General features: G+C 47.8%; 1 protein-coding gene across 1 annotated transcript in view; it reads right to left on the bottom strand.

Moving 5' to 3' along the window:
- The window catches only part of LOC140429213 (uncharacterized), a 156,706-nt gene extending 142,432 nt beyond the window's left edge, over positions 1–14,274 (bottom strand). The window contains exon 1 of the mRNA XM_072515933.1: positions 13,976–14,274. Coding sequence (XP_072372034.1) covers positions 13,976–14,091 — 116 coding nt within the window. The 5' untranslated portion in view covers positions 14,092–14,274. The remainder of the gene's footprint in view (positions 1–13,975) is intronic.
- Between the last annotated feature and the right edge of the window lie 257 nt (positions 14,275–14,531).

Genomic DNA, 14,531 nt, shown 5'->3' with positions numbered 1-14,531 from the left:
GTCGGAGCCAACGATATCACTAATCCTGAAGCGAGATAAAGACCCGCTGCAATGCGGGTCTTATAAGCCTATCTCGCTTCTGAATGTTGTTGCCAAGTTGTTGGCAAAAGTGCTGGCAATGAGGATAGAGGATTGTGTCTCGGGGGTGGTGCACGAAGATCAGACAGGGTTCGTAAAGGGGAGACAATTGAATGTCAACGTGCGACGGCTATTGATGGTGATAATGATGCCCCCATCAGAGGGGGAGGCAGAGATAGTGGCGGCGATGGATACAGAGAAGGCATTTGATAGGGTAGAGTGGGAGTATCTATGGGAGGTGCTGAGGAGGTTCGGGGAGGGATTTGTCAGCTGGGTTAAACTCCTCTATGGGGCCCCAATGGCAAGTGTAGTCACAAATCGGAGTATTTTCGTCTACATAGGGGAACAAGACAGGGATGCCCGCTGTCCCCATTGCTGTTCGCACTGGCAATTGAACCACTGGCCATAGCGCTGAGAGACTCCAGGAAATGGAGAGGGGTGGTTAGAGGGGGAGAGGAACACCGAGTGTCACTCTACGCAGATGACCTACTGCTGTATGTGGCGGATCCAGTGGGGGGGATAACAGAGGTTATGCAGATATTGAGGGAGTTTGGAGATTTCTCGGGATATAGGCTTAACATGGGAAAGAGTGAGCTTTTCGTGATACACCCTGGGGACTAGAGTAGAGGGATAGATGGCCTGCCGCTAAGGAGAGTGGAAAGAAACTTCCGATACCTGGGGATTCAGATAGCCAGGAGCTGGGGAACCTTACACAGACTCAATCTGACACGGCTGGTGGAGCAAATGGAAGAGAATTTCAAAAGGTGGGATATGCAGCCGCTGTCACTGGCGGGCAGAGTGCAGGCGATTAAGATGATGGTCCTCCCGAGGTTCCTATTTGTGTTTCAATGTCTCCCTATATTGATCACTAAGGCCTTTTTCAAGAAAATAGATAGGAGCATCATGAGCCTCGTGTGGGCAGGGAAGGCCCCGAGAGTAAGGAGGGGGTTCCTGCAACGCAGCAGGGACAGAGGGGGACTGGCATTGCCGAATTTGGGCGACTATTACTGGGCCGCTAATGTGGCGATGATCCGTAAGTGGATGATAGAGGGAGAGGGGGCGGCGTGGAAAAGGCTGGAGATGGCGTCCTGTAAAGGAACGAGCTTAAAAGCGCTGGTGACGGCGCCACTACCGCTCTCCCCGAAAAGGTTTACCGCGAACCCAGTGGTGGCGGCAACATTAGGTATCTGGGGGCAATGGAGGCGACAGAGGGGTGTGCTGGGAGCCTCGGTGCGGTCCCCGATCAGGAACAACCATAGGTTTGCCCCAGGGAGGTTGGACGGAGGGTTCCAGAGCTGGCACCGGGCAGGAATTAGGAGAGTGGGAGACTTATTTATAGATGGGACGTTTGCGAGCTTGGGAGCGCTAGAGGAAAAGTATGAGCTGCCTCCGGGGAATATCTTTAGGTATATGCAGGTGAGGGCGTTCACGAGACAACAGGTGAGGGAATTTCCGCTGCTCCCGACACAGGGGATCCAGGATAGAGTGCTTTCGGGGGTATGGGTCGGGGAGGGCAAAGTGTCCGAAATATACCGGGAGATGAGAGAAGAGGGGGAGGAGCTGGTAGAAGAACTAAAAGGAAAATGGGAAGAGCAGCTCGGGGAGGAGATTGTGGAGCGTTTGTGGGCTGATGCCCTAAGTAGGGTAAATTCCTCTTCCTCGTGTGCCATCTTAGCCTGATCCAATTTAAGGTGCTACATAAAGCACACATAACGGGAGCGAGGTTGAGCAGGTTCTTCGGAGTGGAGGACAAGTGCGGGAGGTGCGGGGGAAGTCCAGCGAACCACACACATATGTTTTGGTCGTGTCCGGCACTGGAGGGGTATTGGAGGGGAGTGGCGGGAGTGATCTCGAAGGTGGTGAAGGTCCGGGTCAAGCCAAGCTGGGGGTTAGCTATATTTGGGGTAGCGGATGGGCCGGGAGTGCAGGAGGCGAAAGAGGCCGACATTGTGGCCTTTGCGTCCCTAGTAGCCCGGCGAAGGATTTTACTTATGTGGAAGGAAGCGAAACCCCCCGGCGTGGAGGCCGGGATAAACGACATGGCAGGGTTCATAAAATTGGAGCGGATGAAGTTTGCGCTGAGAGGATCGGCTCATGGGTTCTCCAGGCGGTGGCAACCGTTCCTTGACTATCTAGCGGAATGTTAGGGGGAAAATAGATAGCCAGCAGCAGCAGCCCAGAGGGGAGGGAGGGAAGGAGCACTATTTTGTGTTATGTTGTTAGTTCACTATTTTATTTAAACCATGTTATCTATCAGTTATCATGTTACCGTTTTTGTTGATTTGTAAGGGGGAAAAATTGTGTTTGAAAACTTTAATAAAATATATATTTTTTAAAATAAGAGACAAACATACTTTAATCTGATCTAGAATGGCCCCATTAACCTTTTGAATAAAGACTGGATATGGTCAATTTTTTAAAGTTCGTGGGGGATGTGGGAGTCGCTGGTTTGGTATTTATTGCCCATCCCTCGGTGCCCTTCAGAAGGTGGTGGTGCATTGCCTTCTTGAATCGCTGCAGTCCTTGAGGTGTAGGTACACCCACTGTGCTGTTAAGGAGGGAGTTCCAGGATTTTGCCCCAGCAACAGTGAAGGAACGGCGATATATTTCCATGTTGGGGTGGTGAGTGACGTGGGGTTCCCAGGTATCTGTGCCGATCTTGTCCTTCTAGATGATAGTTGCCGTGGGTTTGGAAGATGCATTGCAGTTCATCTTGTAGATGGTACATATGGCTGCTACTGTTCGTCAGTGGTGGAGGGTATGAATGTTTGTGGAAGGGGGAGCAATCAAGCAGGCTACTTTGTCCTGGATGGTGTTGAGCTTCTTGAGTGTTGTTAGAGCTGCACTCATCCAGTCAAGTGGGGAGCATTCCGTTACACTCCTGACTTGTGCCTTGTAGATGGGAACAGGCATAGTGGGGGGTCAGGAAGTGAGTTACTCGCCATGGGATTCACAACCTTTGACCTGCACTGGTAGCCACAGTGTCAATATGGTTAGTCCAGTTCAGTTTCTGGTCAATGGTAACCCCCAGGATATTGATTGTGGGGGATTCAGCAATGGTAATGCCAGTAAATGTCAATGGGCGGTGGTTAGATCCTCTCATGTAGGAGATGGTCATTCCCTGGCACTTGTGTGGCCCAAATGTAACTTGCCACTTGTTAGCCCAAGCCTGGATATTGTCCGCGTCTTGCTGCATTTGGACATGAACTGCTTCATTATCTGAGGAGTTGCGAATGATGCTGAACATTGTGCAGTCATCCGCAAACATCTCCACTTCTGGCCTTATGATGGAAGGGAGGTCATTGATGAAGCAGCTGAAGATGGCTGGGCCTAGGACATTCCCTGAGGAACTCCTGCAGCGATGCTCTGAAGCTGTGATGATTGACCTTCAACCACCACAACCATCTTCCTTTCTGCCAGGTATGACCAAGCGGAGAGTTCCCCCCCCCCCCCCGATTCCCATTGACTCCAGTTTTTCTAGGACTCCTTGATGCCATACTCGGTCAAATGCTTTCTTGATGTCAAGGGCAGTCACTCTCACCTCATCTCTGGCATTCAGCTCTTTTGTCCATGTTTGAACTAAGGCTGTAATGAGATCAGGAGCTGAGTGCCCCTGGTGGAACCCAAACTGAGCATCCGTGAGTAGCTTATTGGTGAGTAAGTGCCACTTGATAGCACTGTTGATGACTACTTCCAACACTTTGCTGATGATGGAGACTAGACTGATGGGCGGCAATTGGTTGGGTTGGATTTGGCCCGTTTCTTGTGTACAGGACACACCTGGGCAATTTTCCACATTGCTGGATAGATGCCAGTGTTGTAGCTGTACTGGAACAGCTTGGCTAGGGGTGTGGCAAGTTCTGGAGCACAAGTCTTTAGTGTTATTGCCAAGATATTGTCAGGGCCTACAGCCTTTGCAGTATCCAGTACCTTCAGCCATTTCTTGATATCACATGAAGTGAATTGTGTATTTCACTCATTATCCTGTTTACCGGATAAAGGTTATTTATTTAATGCAGCTGGTGCGAGGTGATCACATTGGAATCAGCAGATTGGTCTTGAATAGCAAACTGGAGACCATTTAAACTAAGAATCCTGGGAATACAGAGTAACACACAGACCCTGTCAACCTGACTGAAGAGCAATTCAAACGACTGGGGCTTGATGAAAGGGCTTGTGTGCTGGAGTGCCGATGGCCATGACACCTTCTCGCGGCACACTGACGGCGGTTGGCAACCACTGATCTAGAGTACTGTGTACAGTATTGGTAACCTTATTTAAAGGAGGATGTAAGTGCATTGAAAGCAGTTCAGAGAAGTTTACCAAACTAATACCTGCAATGGGTGGGCTGTCTTTATGAAGAAAGCTTGAACAGACTTGGATCTGTTGGAGTTTAGAAGAGTAAGAGGTGACTTGACTGAAACATAATATCTTGACAGGATGGATGTGAAGAGGATGCTTTCTCTTGTGGGAGAATCTATGAGGGGTTACTGTTTAACAATAAGGAATCGCCCGTTTAAAACAGGAATGAGGCAAAACTTTTTCTCTGAAGGTCGTGAGTGTTTGGAACTCTCTTCCTAAAAAGGCAGTGGATGCATAGACTTTGAATATTTTTAAGACAAGAGGTGGATAGATTCTTGGTAAGCAAGAGGGTGGTAGGTTATCAGGGATGGGCAGAGGGCAGCACGGTGGCGCAAGTGGTTAGCACGGTTGCCTCACGGCGTCGAGGTCCCAGGGTTGATCCCGGCTCTGGGTCACTGTCCGTGTGGAGTTTGCACATTCTCCCCGTGTTTGCATGGGTTTCGCCCCGACAACCCAAAAGATGTGCAGGCTAGGTGGATTGGCCATGGTAAATTGCCCCTTAATTGGAAAAAATGAATTGGATACTCTAAATTTATTTTTTAAAAAGGGATGGGCAGTATGCAGATTTGAGGTTATCAGATCAAACATGATCTTATTAAATGGTGGAGAAGACTCAAGGGGCCAAATCGCCTCCGCCTGCTCCTTTCTCATATGTTGAACCATAGGCTAGCAGCATAGAGGCAAAAATGGAATGGGTGGCTACCAGGAAGTCCAAGAGAACCAAACAGGTAGTGTAGAAGTCCCCCGAGGTCCTGCTTGCTAATTGGTTTGCAGTTGGTATCGCAGAGGTGCGTTGTCAGAGCCAGGATTGTGGCATCACAGGTAGTTTAGCTGTACAGATGGGGAAGGGGAAGAGCAGTAGTGATAAAGGACTCATTAGTCAGAGGAACATGCAGGTGCTTCTGACATTCCAGGATGGCATGTTGCCTCCCTGGTGCCAGGGTCATGGATATCACCAGCTACGGGGCATTCTGAAGAGTGAGTGTGGACAGCTGCAAGTCGTGGTCCACATTGGTGCGAACGATATCGGTAGATAAATGGGAGTTAGGAAAGAGATTACCAAACAGGACTTCAAAGGTAGTAATCTGCAGATAACTTCCTGGGTCACACACTAGTGAGTATAGAAATAAAGGAATACACCAATTGAATTAGTGGCTGGAGAGATGGGAGGGCTTCAGTTTTCTGGGGCATTGGGACCAATTCCAGTGAAGGTAGGGTCAGTACAAGCCAGATGGCCTACACCTGAACTGGACCAGGACAAACATCCTGCAGAGACTGTTTGTTTTGTTGCTGGGGAGGGTTTAAACTAGATTGGCAGGCGGATGGGAACCTGAGGGCAATTTCAGAGTAGGGAATGAGACATAGAAAATTAGTGAGTGACTGCAAGACAGAAGAAACAAAAATTTAAACGTGTACAGCACAAAAATGTAGTAATAATAATTGTTTATTGTCACAAGTAGGCTTCAATGAAGTTACTGTGAAAAGCCCCTAGTCGCCACATTCCGGCTCCTGTTCGGGGAGGACGGTACGGGAATTGAACCCACGTTGCTGCCTTTTTCTGAATTACAAGCCAGCTGTTTAGCCCACTGTGCTAAATCTGCACCTGACCGTTAAAAGATATGTATTTAAATAGCAAACAAAGACAATGAGCTGAGGGCGAGAGATGGTTGCATGAGAGCATCGCTTGAACAGAAACTTGACTTAAAGAGAGGCAGAATTTGCAAGTCAACATCCCTGGATATAGGTTGTTCAGACAGGATACAGGAGGTGTTAAGAGGTGGGTGTAAAGCATTATTGGCTCAAGAATCAATTACAGCTGAGGGATGATATATTAAAGAGCTCACATGTAGGCAAATACCTGCGTGCATAAATAGGGTAGAAACATTTGGGGACTTTATTTGCTGTAATATCAACTGGGACACTAAGCATAACGAGAAAAAGTACTGGAGGACTGACATCTTTGAAGGTGGATAAATCACTAAAGCCCGATGGATTGCATTCCAGCCTGGGAGGAAACAGCAGATGACCCGAGGATCATTTTGTAACCCTCACTAGATAAAGGCGAAGTACCAGAGGATTGGAAGTCTGCGAATGTTGTCCAATTGTTTAAAAGGGATACAAAGGGTACAGCAAATAATTATACACCAGTCCAGTCTGACTTTGGTGGTGGGCAAATTATTAGAATCAATTCTGAGCCAGGATAAACTGTTATTTAAAAAAGCAATGATTAATCAGGGATAGTCAGCATGCATTTGTTAAGGGCAAGTCGCACCATACTAACTCGATTGAATGTTTTGACAAAGGATTAATGAGGTTTAGCAGTAGGTGTGGTCTACTCTATTTTCGTAAGATATTTGACGAAGTTCCACATGGCAGACTGGTCAGAAAAGTAAAAGTTCACAAGAGGAGAGGAGGAATCGCTGGATGTTTTAGCAAATGGAAGGGTGGCACGGTAGCACAGTGGTTAGCACTGTTGTTTCACAGCGCCAGGGTCCCAGGTTCAATTCCTGGCTTGGGTTACTGTCTGTGCGGAGTCTGCGCGCTCTCCTCGCGTCTGCGTGGGTTTTCTCCGAGTGCTCCGGTGTCCTCCCACAAGCCCCGAAAGATGTGGTTCGGAGCACCCGGGAGGAAACCCATGCAGACACTGGGAGAACGTGCAGACTCCGCATAGACAGTGACGCAAGCGGGATTCGAACTCGAGACCCTGGTGCTGTGAAGCAACAGTGCTAACTACTGTGCTACCATGCCGCCCTGTAATATGTTATATTAATAATGTGTTAATATATGTTACTAAACCAAGAGGAACTTCAATAAGAATTTCCATGTGACAATAAAATTAAAATAAGTAGTTTTGAAGTGGATTGTTTTATTTAAACGAGAAACATACAGTATAAAAGCTGAAAAATTGTAAGTGAGGAAAATATAGGTTAAACTTACTTCTTAAAATATAGGAGTTATAAAGTATAAAAAGGAGTCTGATCAGTTCTGGGAAAATGGAACTTTTGTGAGATTATGTGAAACAATAGAGGAGAGAGAGATCAACGGGAAGGAAAGCATTTTTGAAAACACTGAAGCCCGAATAAAAGGGTAGCTGCTTAGATCTCCCAGAGGACAACATGGACAAGGCCAGAACTGGTGAGCCAGTTACTGTCAGTTTCAGTAGGACATCTCAAGAGCAAAAGGTCATTCAGTGGTAACATTACTGGAATTTTATAGGACTGTTGCCAGCAGAAAAGGAGAGGTTAGCTCTGAATGTGGTTTAAGTTAAGATTTTTTAGGAACTGTTTTAAAGTACTGTTAACTCTGTGAAGTCAATTTTGTGTTTAAGTGCATTTTCTTTATTTTAATAAACATTCATTTTAATATAAAATCATCACAATTGTTGGAGAAGTAATTTCCTGATTTCATAAAATAAATCGTTTTGGCAGTTGTTTCAAGTTTCCCTTTGGGATTTGGGCAGCTGGACATTTACCATCAGCCATGCCTTAACAGTTGATGGTGAACAGGATAGCTGTCAACTCCAGGATTACATCAGTGGTCCGGTTGAGGGCAGAAAAGTGTCAAATAGAATTCAATCCAGAGAACTATGAGATTAAGCATTTCAGGAAGGCAAACAAAGCAAATGAATTCTTGGAAAATGGGAAGGTATTGAGAGGGGTAGAGGAAGTGAGAGACCTTGGAGTGCATGTCCACAGATCCCTGATGGTGGCAGGACAGGTAGATAAGGTGATAAAGAAGGCTTATGGAATGCTTTCCTTGATTGCACAAGCTATAGAATACAAAGATGTGCAGGTTTGGTGGATTGGCCATGAGCAATGTGCGGGGTTACGGAGATAGGGCAGGGAAGTGGCCTAGGTAGAGTGCTCTTTTGGAGGGTCGGTGCAGACTCGATGGGCCGAACGGCCTCCTTTTGCACAGCAGGGATTCTACGGAAAAGCAGAGATGTAATGCTGTACTGTACAAAACGTTGGTTGGACCACAGCTGGAGTTTTCCATACAGTTCTGGTCACATTGACCCTATTATATGTGCCAGACTTGTAAACTACATCTCCGCCCAAGTCTTTATCCAATGTATTTAGAGTTATACCATATTACAGAAAGGACATAACTGCTCTGAAGAGTGCGCGGAGGAGATTTAGCAGAATGTTGCCGGGGCTTGAAAATTACTGCTGTGAGGAAACATAAGACCATAATAAATAGGGACGGGAGTAGGCCATTCTGCCCTTTGAGCCTGCTTCACCATTTAATAAGACCATTGCTGACCTAACATTCATCAAGTCGACTTTCCGGCCTTCTCTCCGTAACCCTTAATTCCTCTACTGATTAAAAGCCTATCGATCTCCGTTATGAAAATTTTCAAGGACTCTGTCACCACAGCTTCCTGGAGTAAAGAATTCCAAAGATTCACCAGAGAGAAGAAATTCTTCTTCAAATCTGTCTTAAATGAGCGTCCTCTTATTCCACTACACCGTCTGGTCCTACATTCTCCCATGAGTAGGAAGATCCTCTCAACATTTACCTGGTCTAATCCCCTAAGAATCTCATATGTTCAGCCCATCACACCTGTGCTGGCTGGATTAAAAACTAGCTGCCCATTCTAATCCCATCTAGCACCCAGTCTGCAGCTTTGCGGGTTACAGCACTTAGGTGTAGATCCAGGTACCTTTTAAATGAGTTGAGGATTTCTGCCTCAATCTCCAAAGCAGACACCTACAACCTTCTAAATGAAAGGTTTTTCCTAATATCCACCCTCATCCTTCGCCCTAAGCCTGTGCCCCCTGGTAATAAGAGCTCCCTGCTAGGGGAAGCAAGTCTTCCCTGATTACTCTGCCTAGGTCCCTCATAATTTTGTACACCAGAATCAAGTCACCCCTCGGCTGGCTCTATTCTGAAGAAAACATCCCCAATCTGCCTAATCTTTCCTTCATATCTGCAATTTTCAAGCCCGAGCTACATTCTTGTAAATCTCCTCTGCACTCTCTCCAGAGCAATTCTGTCCTTCCTGTAATGTGGTTCTTACTCCAAATACATTGGATAAAGACTTGGAGGGAAGTGTAGTTTGAGAGTCTGGCACATATAGGGTCTGACACATATAGGGTCTGACACATATAGGGTCAATGTGGGATTGAGTACAGCACAGCCCATACAGTGACCCAAGGCATATAACCAGGCCCAGGGTGAGGTGTTGAACAGAAGCGTGAACAGATCTACGCATGAAGATAGTTCCTAGCTTGTACCCTTTACTGTGTATGTGTACAGTTAAAGACGTACTGATCTGTAACCAACACCCAAAAGAAACAAAATGGATTGCTGCACATTGTCCTCCTACCACCTTCCAATATTTTCAGAGATTTTAGTTATGAGCCCCAACTGCCCATGAGAAGGCGATGGTGAACAGTCTTCTTAAACTGCTGCAGTCTGTGTGGTGAAAGTACTCAAAACCCGTTGTACGGTAGGGAATTTCAGAATTTTGACCCAGTGTCGGTTAAGGAAGGAACGGTGATAAATTTCCAAGTTAACTACTGCCTCTGGCAGCTCGTTCCAGATGCTCACCACCCTGTGTGTGAAGAAATTTCCTGTCTGGTTTCTTTTGTATTTCTCCCCTCTCACTGTAAACCTATGCCCTCTAGTTCTAGGTTCCGCTACCTTTGGGAAAAGATGTTGACTATCTACCTTATCTATGCCCCTCATTATTTAATAAACCTCCACAAGATCACCCCTAAGCTTCCTATGCTCCAGGGAAATCCATATAGCTCAGACCATTAAGTCCTGTTAGCATCCTCATAAATCTCTTCTGCACTCTTTCTAGTTTGACAATATCCTTCCTATAATAGCATGACCAGAACTGAACACAGTATTCCACATGTGTCTGACTAATGTCTTGTACAACTTTGTCCTCACTCCTGTATTCAATATTTTGACCAATAAAACCTAGCATGCTGAATGCCTTCTTCAACACCCTGTCCACCTGCAACTCCACCTTGAAGGAGCTCTGAACCTGTACCCCTAGATCTCTTTGTTCTGTAACTCTCCCCAACTCCCTACCATTAACTGAGTAGGTCCTGCCCTGAGTTGATCTATCAAAATGCATCACCTCAGATTTATCCAAATCCACCAATCTTGGTGTCATCTGCAAACTTATTAAAATTTATGTGGCTGGTCCTGTTAACTTTTTCGGTCAGTGGTAACTTCAGTATGTTGATGGTGGGATTCAATGGCAATGCTATTGAAAGACACGGGTAAGTATTTACATTCCTCCTGTTGGAAATGGTCATCACTTTGCACCTGGGCAACAAAGGTTATTTGATGCTCATCAGCGCAGGACTTGTTATATGTGGGCATGGACTGCTTCTTGGGATGAAATATATAAATGTCCCTGCTACATATTCTGAGCCTGCACTACATATTCTCTGGTTCAACATCAGGAGTCTAGGTGGACCCCATATCCTTGATGATCAGAACCTTTAGTGCCCAATAATTCCATTATAGGATAGCATGACTCATTATATAACCACAAATCTTTGATTGCATGCACAACATTTTTTGATCTCGTAGATGCCCACCAACAGCTAAATATTCTGTTGGAATTGAAGTTGAAGAACAGTTTTTGACTGTCAAGGCAGGCTAGAGAAGGCATATGGTCCACTCCCACTAATTTTACATTCTCTAGAGAGATGTGGGCAACTTTGAAATCAAAAAAGCACTTTCTTGACATGATGTACATGATAGAAGAGAACAGCATTAACACAACGGGGTGAATTTTCCCTTTTTATCTGGCAGGAGAAAAATAGATGGTATCGGATCTGCCGGCAGTTTTAAAAACCACCAAATTTTCACTTGCATGTGGAAACAATTTAGACAAGGCGCAGAAGAGGTGGCACAAATCACAGCCCAGGTTCCTGCCTGGAAAAGGGGGAAAATTCACCTCACGTTGTACACATTTTCCATCACTCATTGTAACATGAAAAAATAAAATGATAGAAATATCAAATATAGACCATTCGGCCCTTCTTCCGCAGTTCGTAATAATCATGGCTGATCGTCCAACTTAGTAACCTGCTCCCGCTTCCCCCACCCTCGCCGCCATCCTTTGATCTCTTTAGCCCCAGAGCTATATCTAACTCCTTGTTGAAAATATCAATGTTTTGGCCTCAACTGCTTTCTGTGGTAGCCATTTCCACAGACTCACCGGTCTGGGTAAAGAAATTTCTCCTCATCGCAGTCCTAAATGGTATCCTTAGACTGGTTCTGGACTCCGCCGCCATCGGGTACATCCCGTTTCTGCCCCGTTTAGTCTTGTTAGAATTTTACAGGCTCCTATGAGATCACCCCTTATTCTTCTTATAAATTATAATCCTAACTGATTCAAATCTCTCCTCATAAATCAGTTCACCATCCCTGGAATCAATCTGGTAAATATTTGCTGCACTCCCTCTGTAGCAAGAGCCAAAACTGCACACACTGGGCGGGATTCTCTGTCGGCAGAGTGTTCGCGCCGTCGAGGTTCACGACGGCGCGAAACGGCCCCTATCCCGACCGATTCAGGGCCCGATAATGGGTTAGGCGTGGCGCCGTGTCATTTACGCGCGCCAGGCCTTGGAGCCGCGTCAAGGCGGCGCCGCATCCATGACGTGGCCGGCGCCGTATAACTGACGTCACCCGCGCATGCGTGGTTGCCGTCCTCTCCGAGTCCGCCCCGCAAGAAGATGTCAGACGGATCTTGCGGGGCTGCGGAAGGAGGTCCTCCTTCAGAGAAGACGGCCCGACGATCGGTGGGTACCAATCGCGGGGGGGGGGGGGGGGGGGAGGAGGAGCCCCCCCACCCCCCCCAGGATCCCCCCCACCCCCCCCAGGATCCCCCCTTCCCCCTGCAGGCCGTCCCCCAGCGTTCCCGCCGGCAGCGAACAGGTGTGGACGGCGCTGGGGGGGGGAACCCGCCGTTTTGGGCTGGCCGCTCTGCCCATCCGGGCCTGAGAATAGCAGGGGTGCCGGAGAATCGCCATTTTGGGTGTTTCGGGCGATTCTCCGGCCTGCGCCTCGCGGAACTCAACGGGGCCGTTCTTGCCGCTTGGGAGAATCGCGGGAGGGCGTCGGACCGGCGTCGCGGGAAAATTTGGCAACCCAGGCAATTCTCCCAACCGGCGCAGGAGCGGAGAATCGAGCCCCCAATTCCAGGTGTGATCTCATCAAGGTCTTGTATAACTGCAGCAAGACATCTGCTCCTGTACTCGAATCCTCTCGTTTTGAAGACCAACATACCATTTGCCTTCTTTAACCCTTGCTGCACCTGCCTGCTTACTTTCAGCAATTAGTGCACAATGACATCCAGGACTCATTGCACATTCCCCTATCTCAATTTATGGTCATTCAGATAATACTCGGCCTTCCTGTTTTTGCTAGCTAGCAAAGTGGATAGCCTCACAATTATCCACATTATACTGCAACGCATTTGCACTCTCACTCAACTTGTCCAAATCGCACTAAAGTATCTCTGCATCCTCCTCACAGACCACCCTCCCACCCAGTTATGCCTCGTCTGCAAAGTTGGAGATTTTCTTTTTATTACCCATCCGTATTTGCTCTTGGTTTGAGCAGCTTGCAGGGCCATTCCACAGTGCATTTAAAAGTCAACCACATTGCTGTTATCTGGAGTCACACGTACGCTAGGCCAGGTAAAGTTGGCAGATTCCCTTTCCGAAAGGACATCAGTCAACCAGATGGGGTTTTACGTCAATCGACAATGGTTCACTATCTGCCCTGGTGGGAGTGTAACCTTTGTCCCTAGAGCATTATCCCAAGTCTCTGGATTACTAGTCCAGTGACAATACCACTCCACCACGGCCTCCTGTTATATTTAGTTCTCTCAAATAAATCATTGTTTATTGTGAATAGCTTGGTCCTAACACGGATCCCTGTGGTACCCCACTCGTCACTACCTGCTATTTGGAAAAACATCTGTTTACTCCTACTCTTTGTGTTTCCTGTCTTCCAACCAGCTTTCTGTCCATCTCAATGGCCCCCAATTCCATGCACTTTAAGATTACACGCTAATCTCTTCCATGGCACCATCGAAAGCCTTCTGAAAGTCCAAATAAACCGTATTCCTCTTGTCAACGCAACTAGTGACATCGTCTAATAACAGGTATACATATCTTTCCTAGTGGGCATCACTGGCCCACTGCCATTCAGTCGGCGAGGCATCTGGGGTTTTATTATTTTTGAAAAGGTCAGGAGCCTGGGAAGAGGGCGGGAATAAACAGATGAAGATGGGAAACGGTGGACAAGTTGAACCTGTGGATCGGCTTCCCTGGAAACCCAGGCCTATTCTGTCAGTTAGCGGCCTGCCAGACTGACCTGTGGCTCTGACTGGGGGAAGAGCTCCGCGCTAACAGTAGAAGCTGCGCAACGCTCGCCGTAAAATGGCGGCAGCGCTGGGACCGGGAGGGAGCGCATCGGCCACCCGCTCGGGGCCCGTTTGTCCCAAATACCCACCCACCCCAATTCGGCCCTTGCGTCGACAAGCCCGTTCACTTACTCGGAAGGGAAGATACGGAACTGCTCGATCTCTCCCAGGAAGCTGAAGAGAGTGGTCAGCTGCTCACTGCTGGCCACCGGGGAGATGTTAGTGACCTGGACCACGGAGGTGGACATGATGGAGGGTCCCCGAGGGAGGCTGTGCTCTCCTTCTGTGGGGAGACGCTTTTTTTCTGACACACCCGATCGAGCGATTCTTTCTTGGTACCTATCTATCTATCTGATCGTTTTCCTCTCTCTCTCTCTCTCTCTGTCTCTCTGCCGCGCGAACGTCGCACTAGGCCCGTCTCCCGGCAACCTTTGCAAAACAGCCGGCGATGAAGTCTGCCCGCCCCGCCCGTGATTGACAGCCTACCGACCCCGCCCCCTCCGTCCGGCTGGTGATTGACAGGCTGTCCGCCCCGCCCCCTCCGTCCGGCAGGTGATTGGCAGCCTGTCCACCTCGCCCCCTCCGTCCGGCTGGTGATTGACAGCCTCTCCGCCCCGCACCCTCTGTCCGGCTGGTGATTATGATGTGGAGATGCCGGGTGAGCACAGTAAGAAGTTTTACAACACCA

The sequence above is a fragment of the Scyliorhinus torazame genome, chromosome 9, assembly GCF_047496885.1.
Source record: "Scyliorhinus torazame isolate Kashiwa2021f chromosome 9, sScyTor2.1, whole genome shotgun sequence".
Lineage (NCBI taxonomy): Eukaryota > Metazoa > Chordata > Chondrichthyes > Carcharhiniformes > Scyliorhinidae > Scyliorhinus > Scyliorhinus torazame.
The sequence above is the reverse complement of the archived record's forward strand: the minus strand, read 5'-3'. Positions and strand labels throughout refer to the sequence as shown.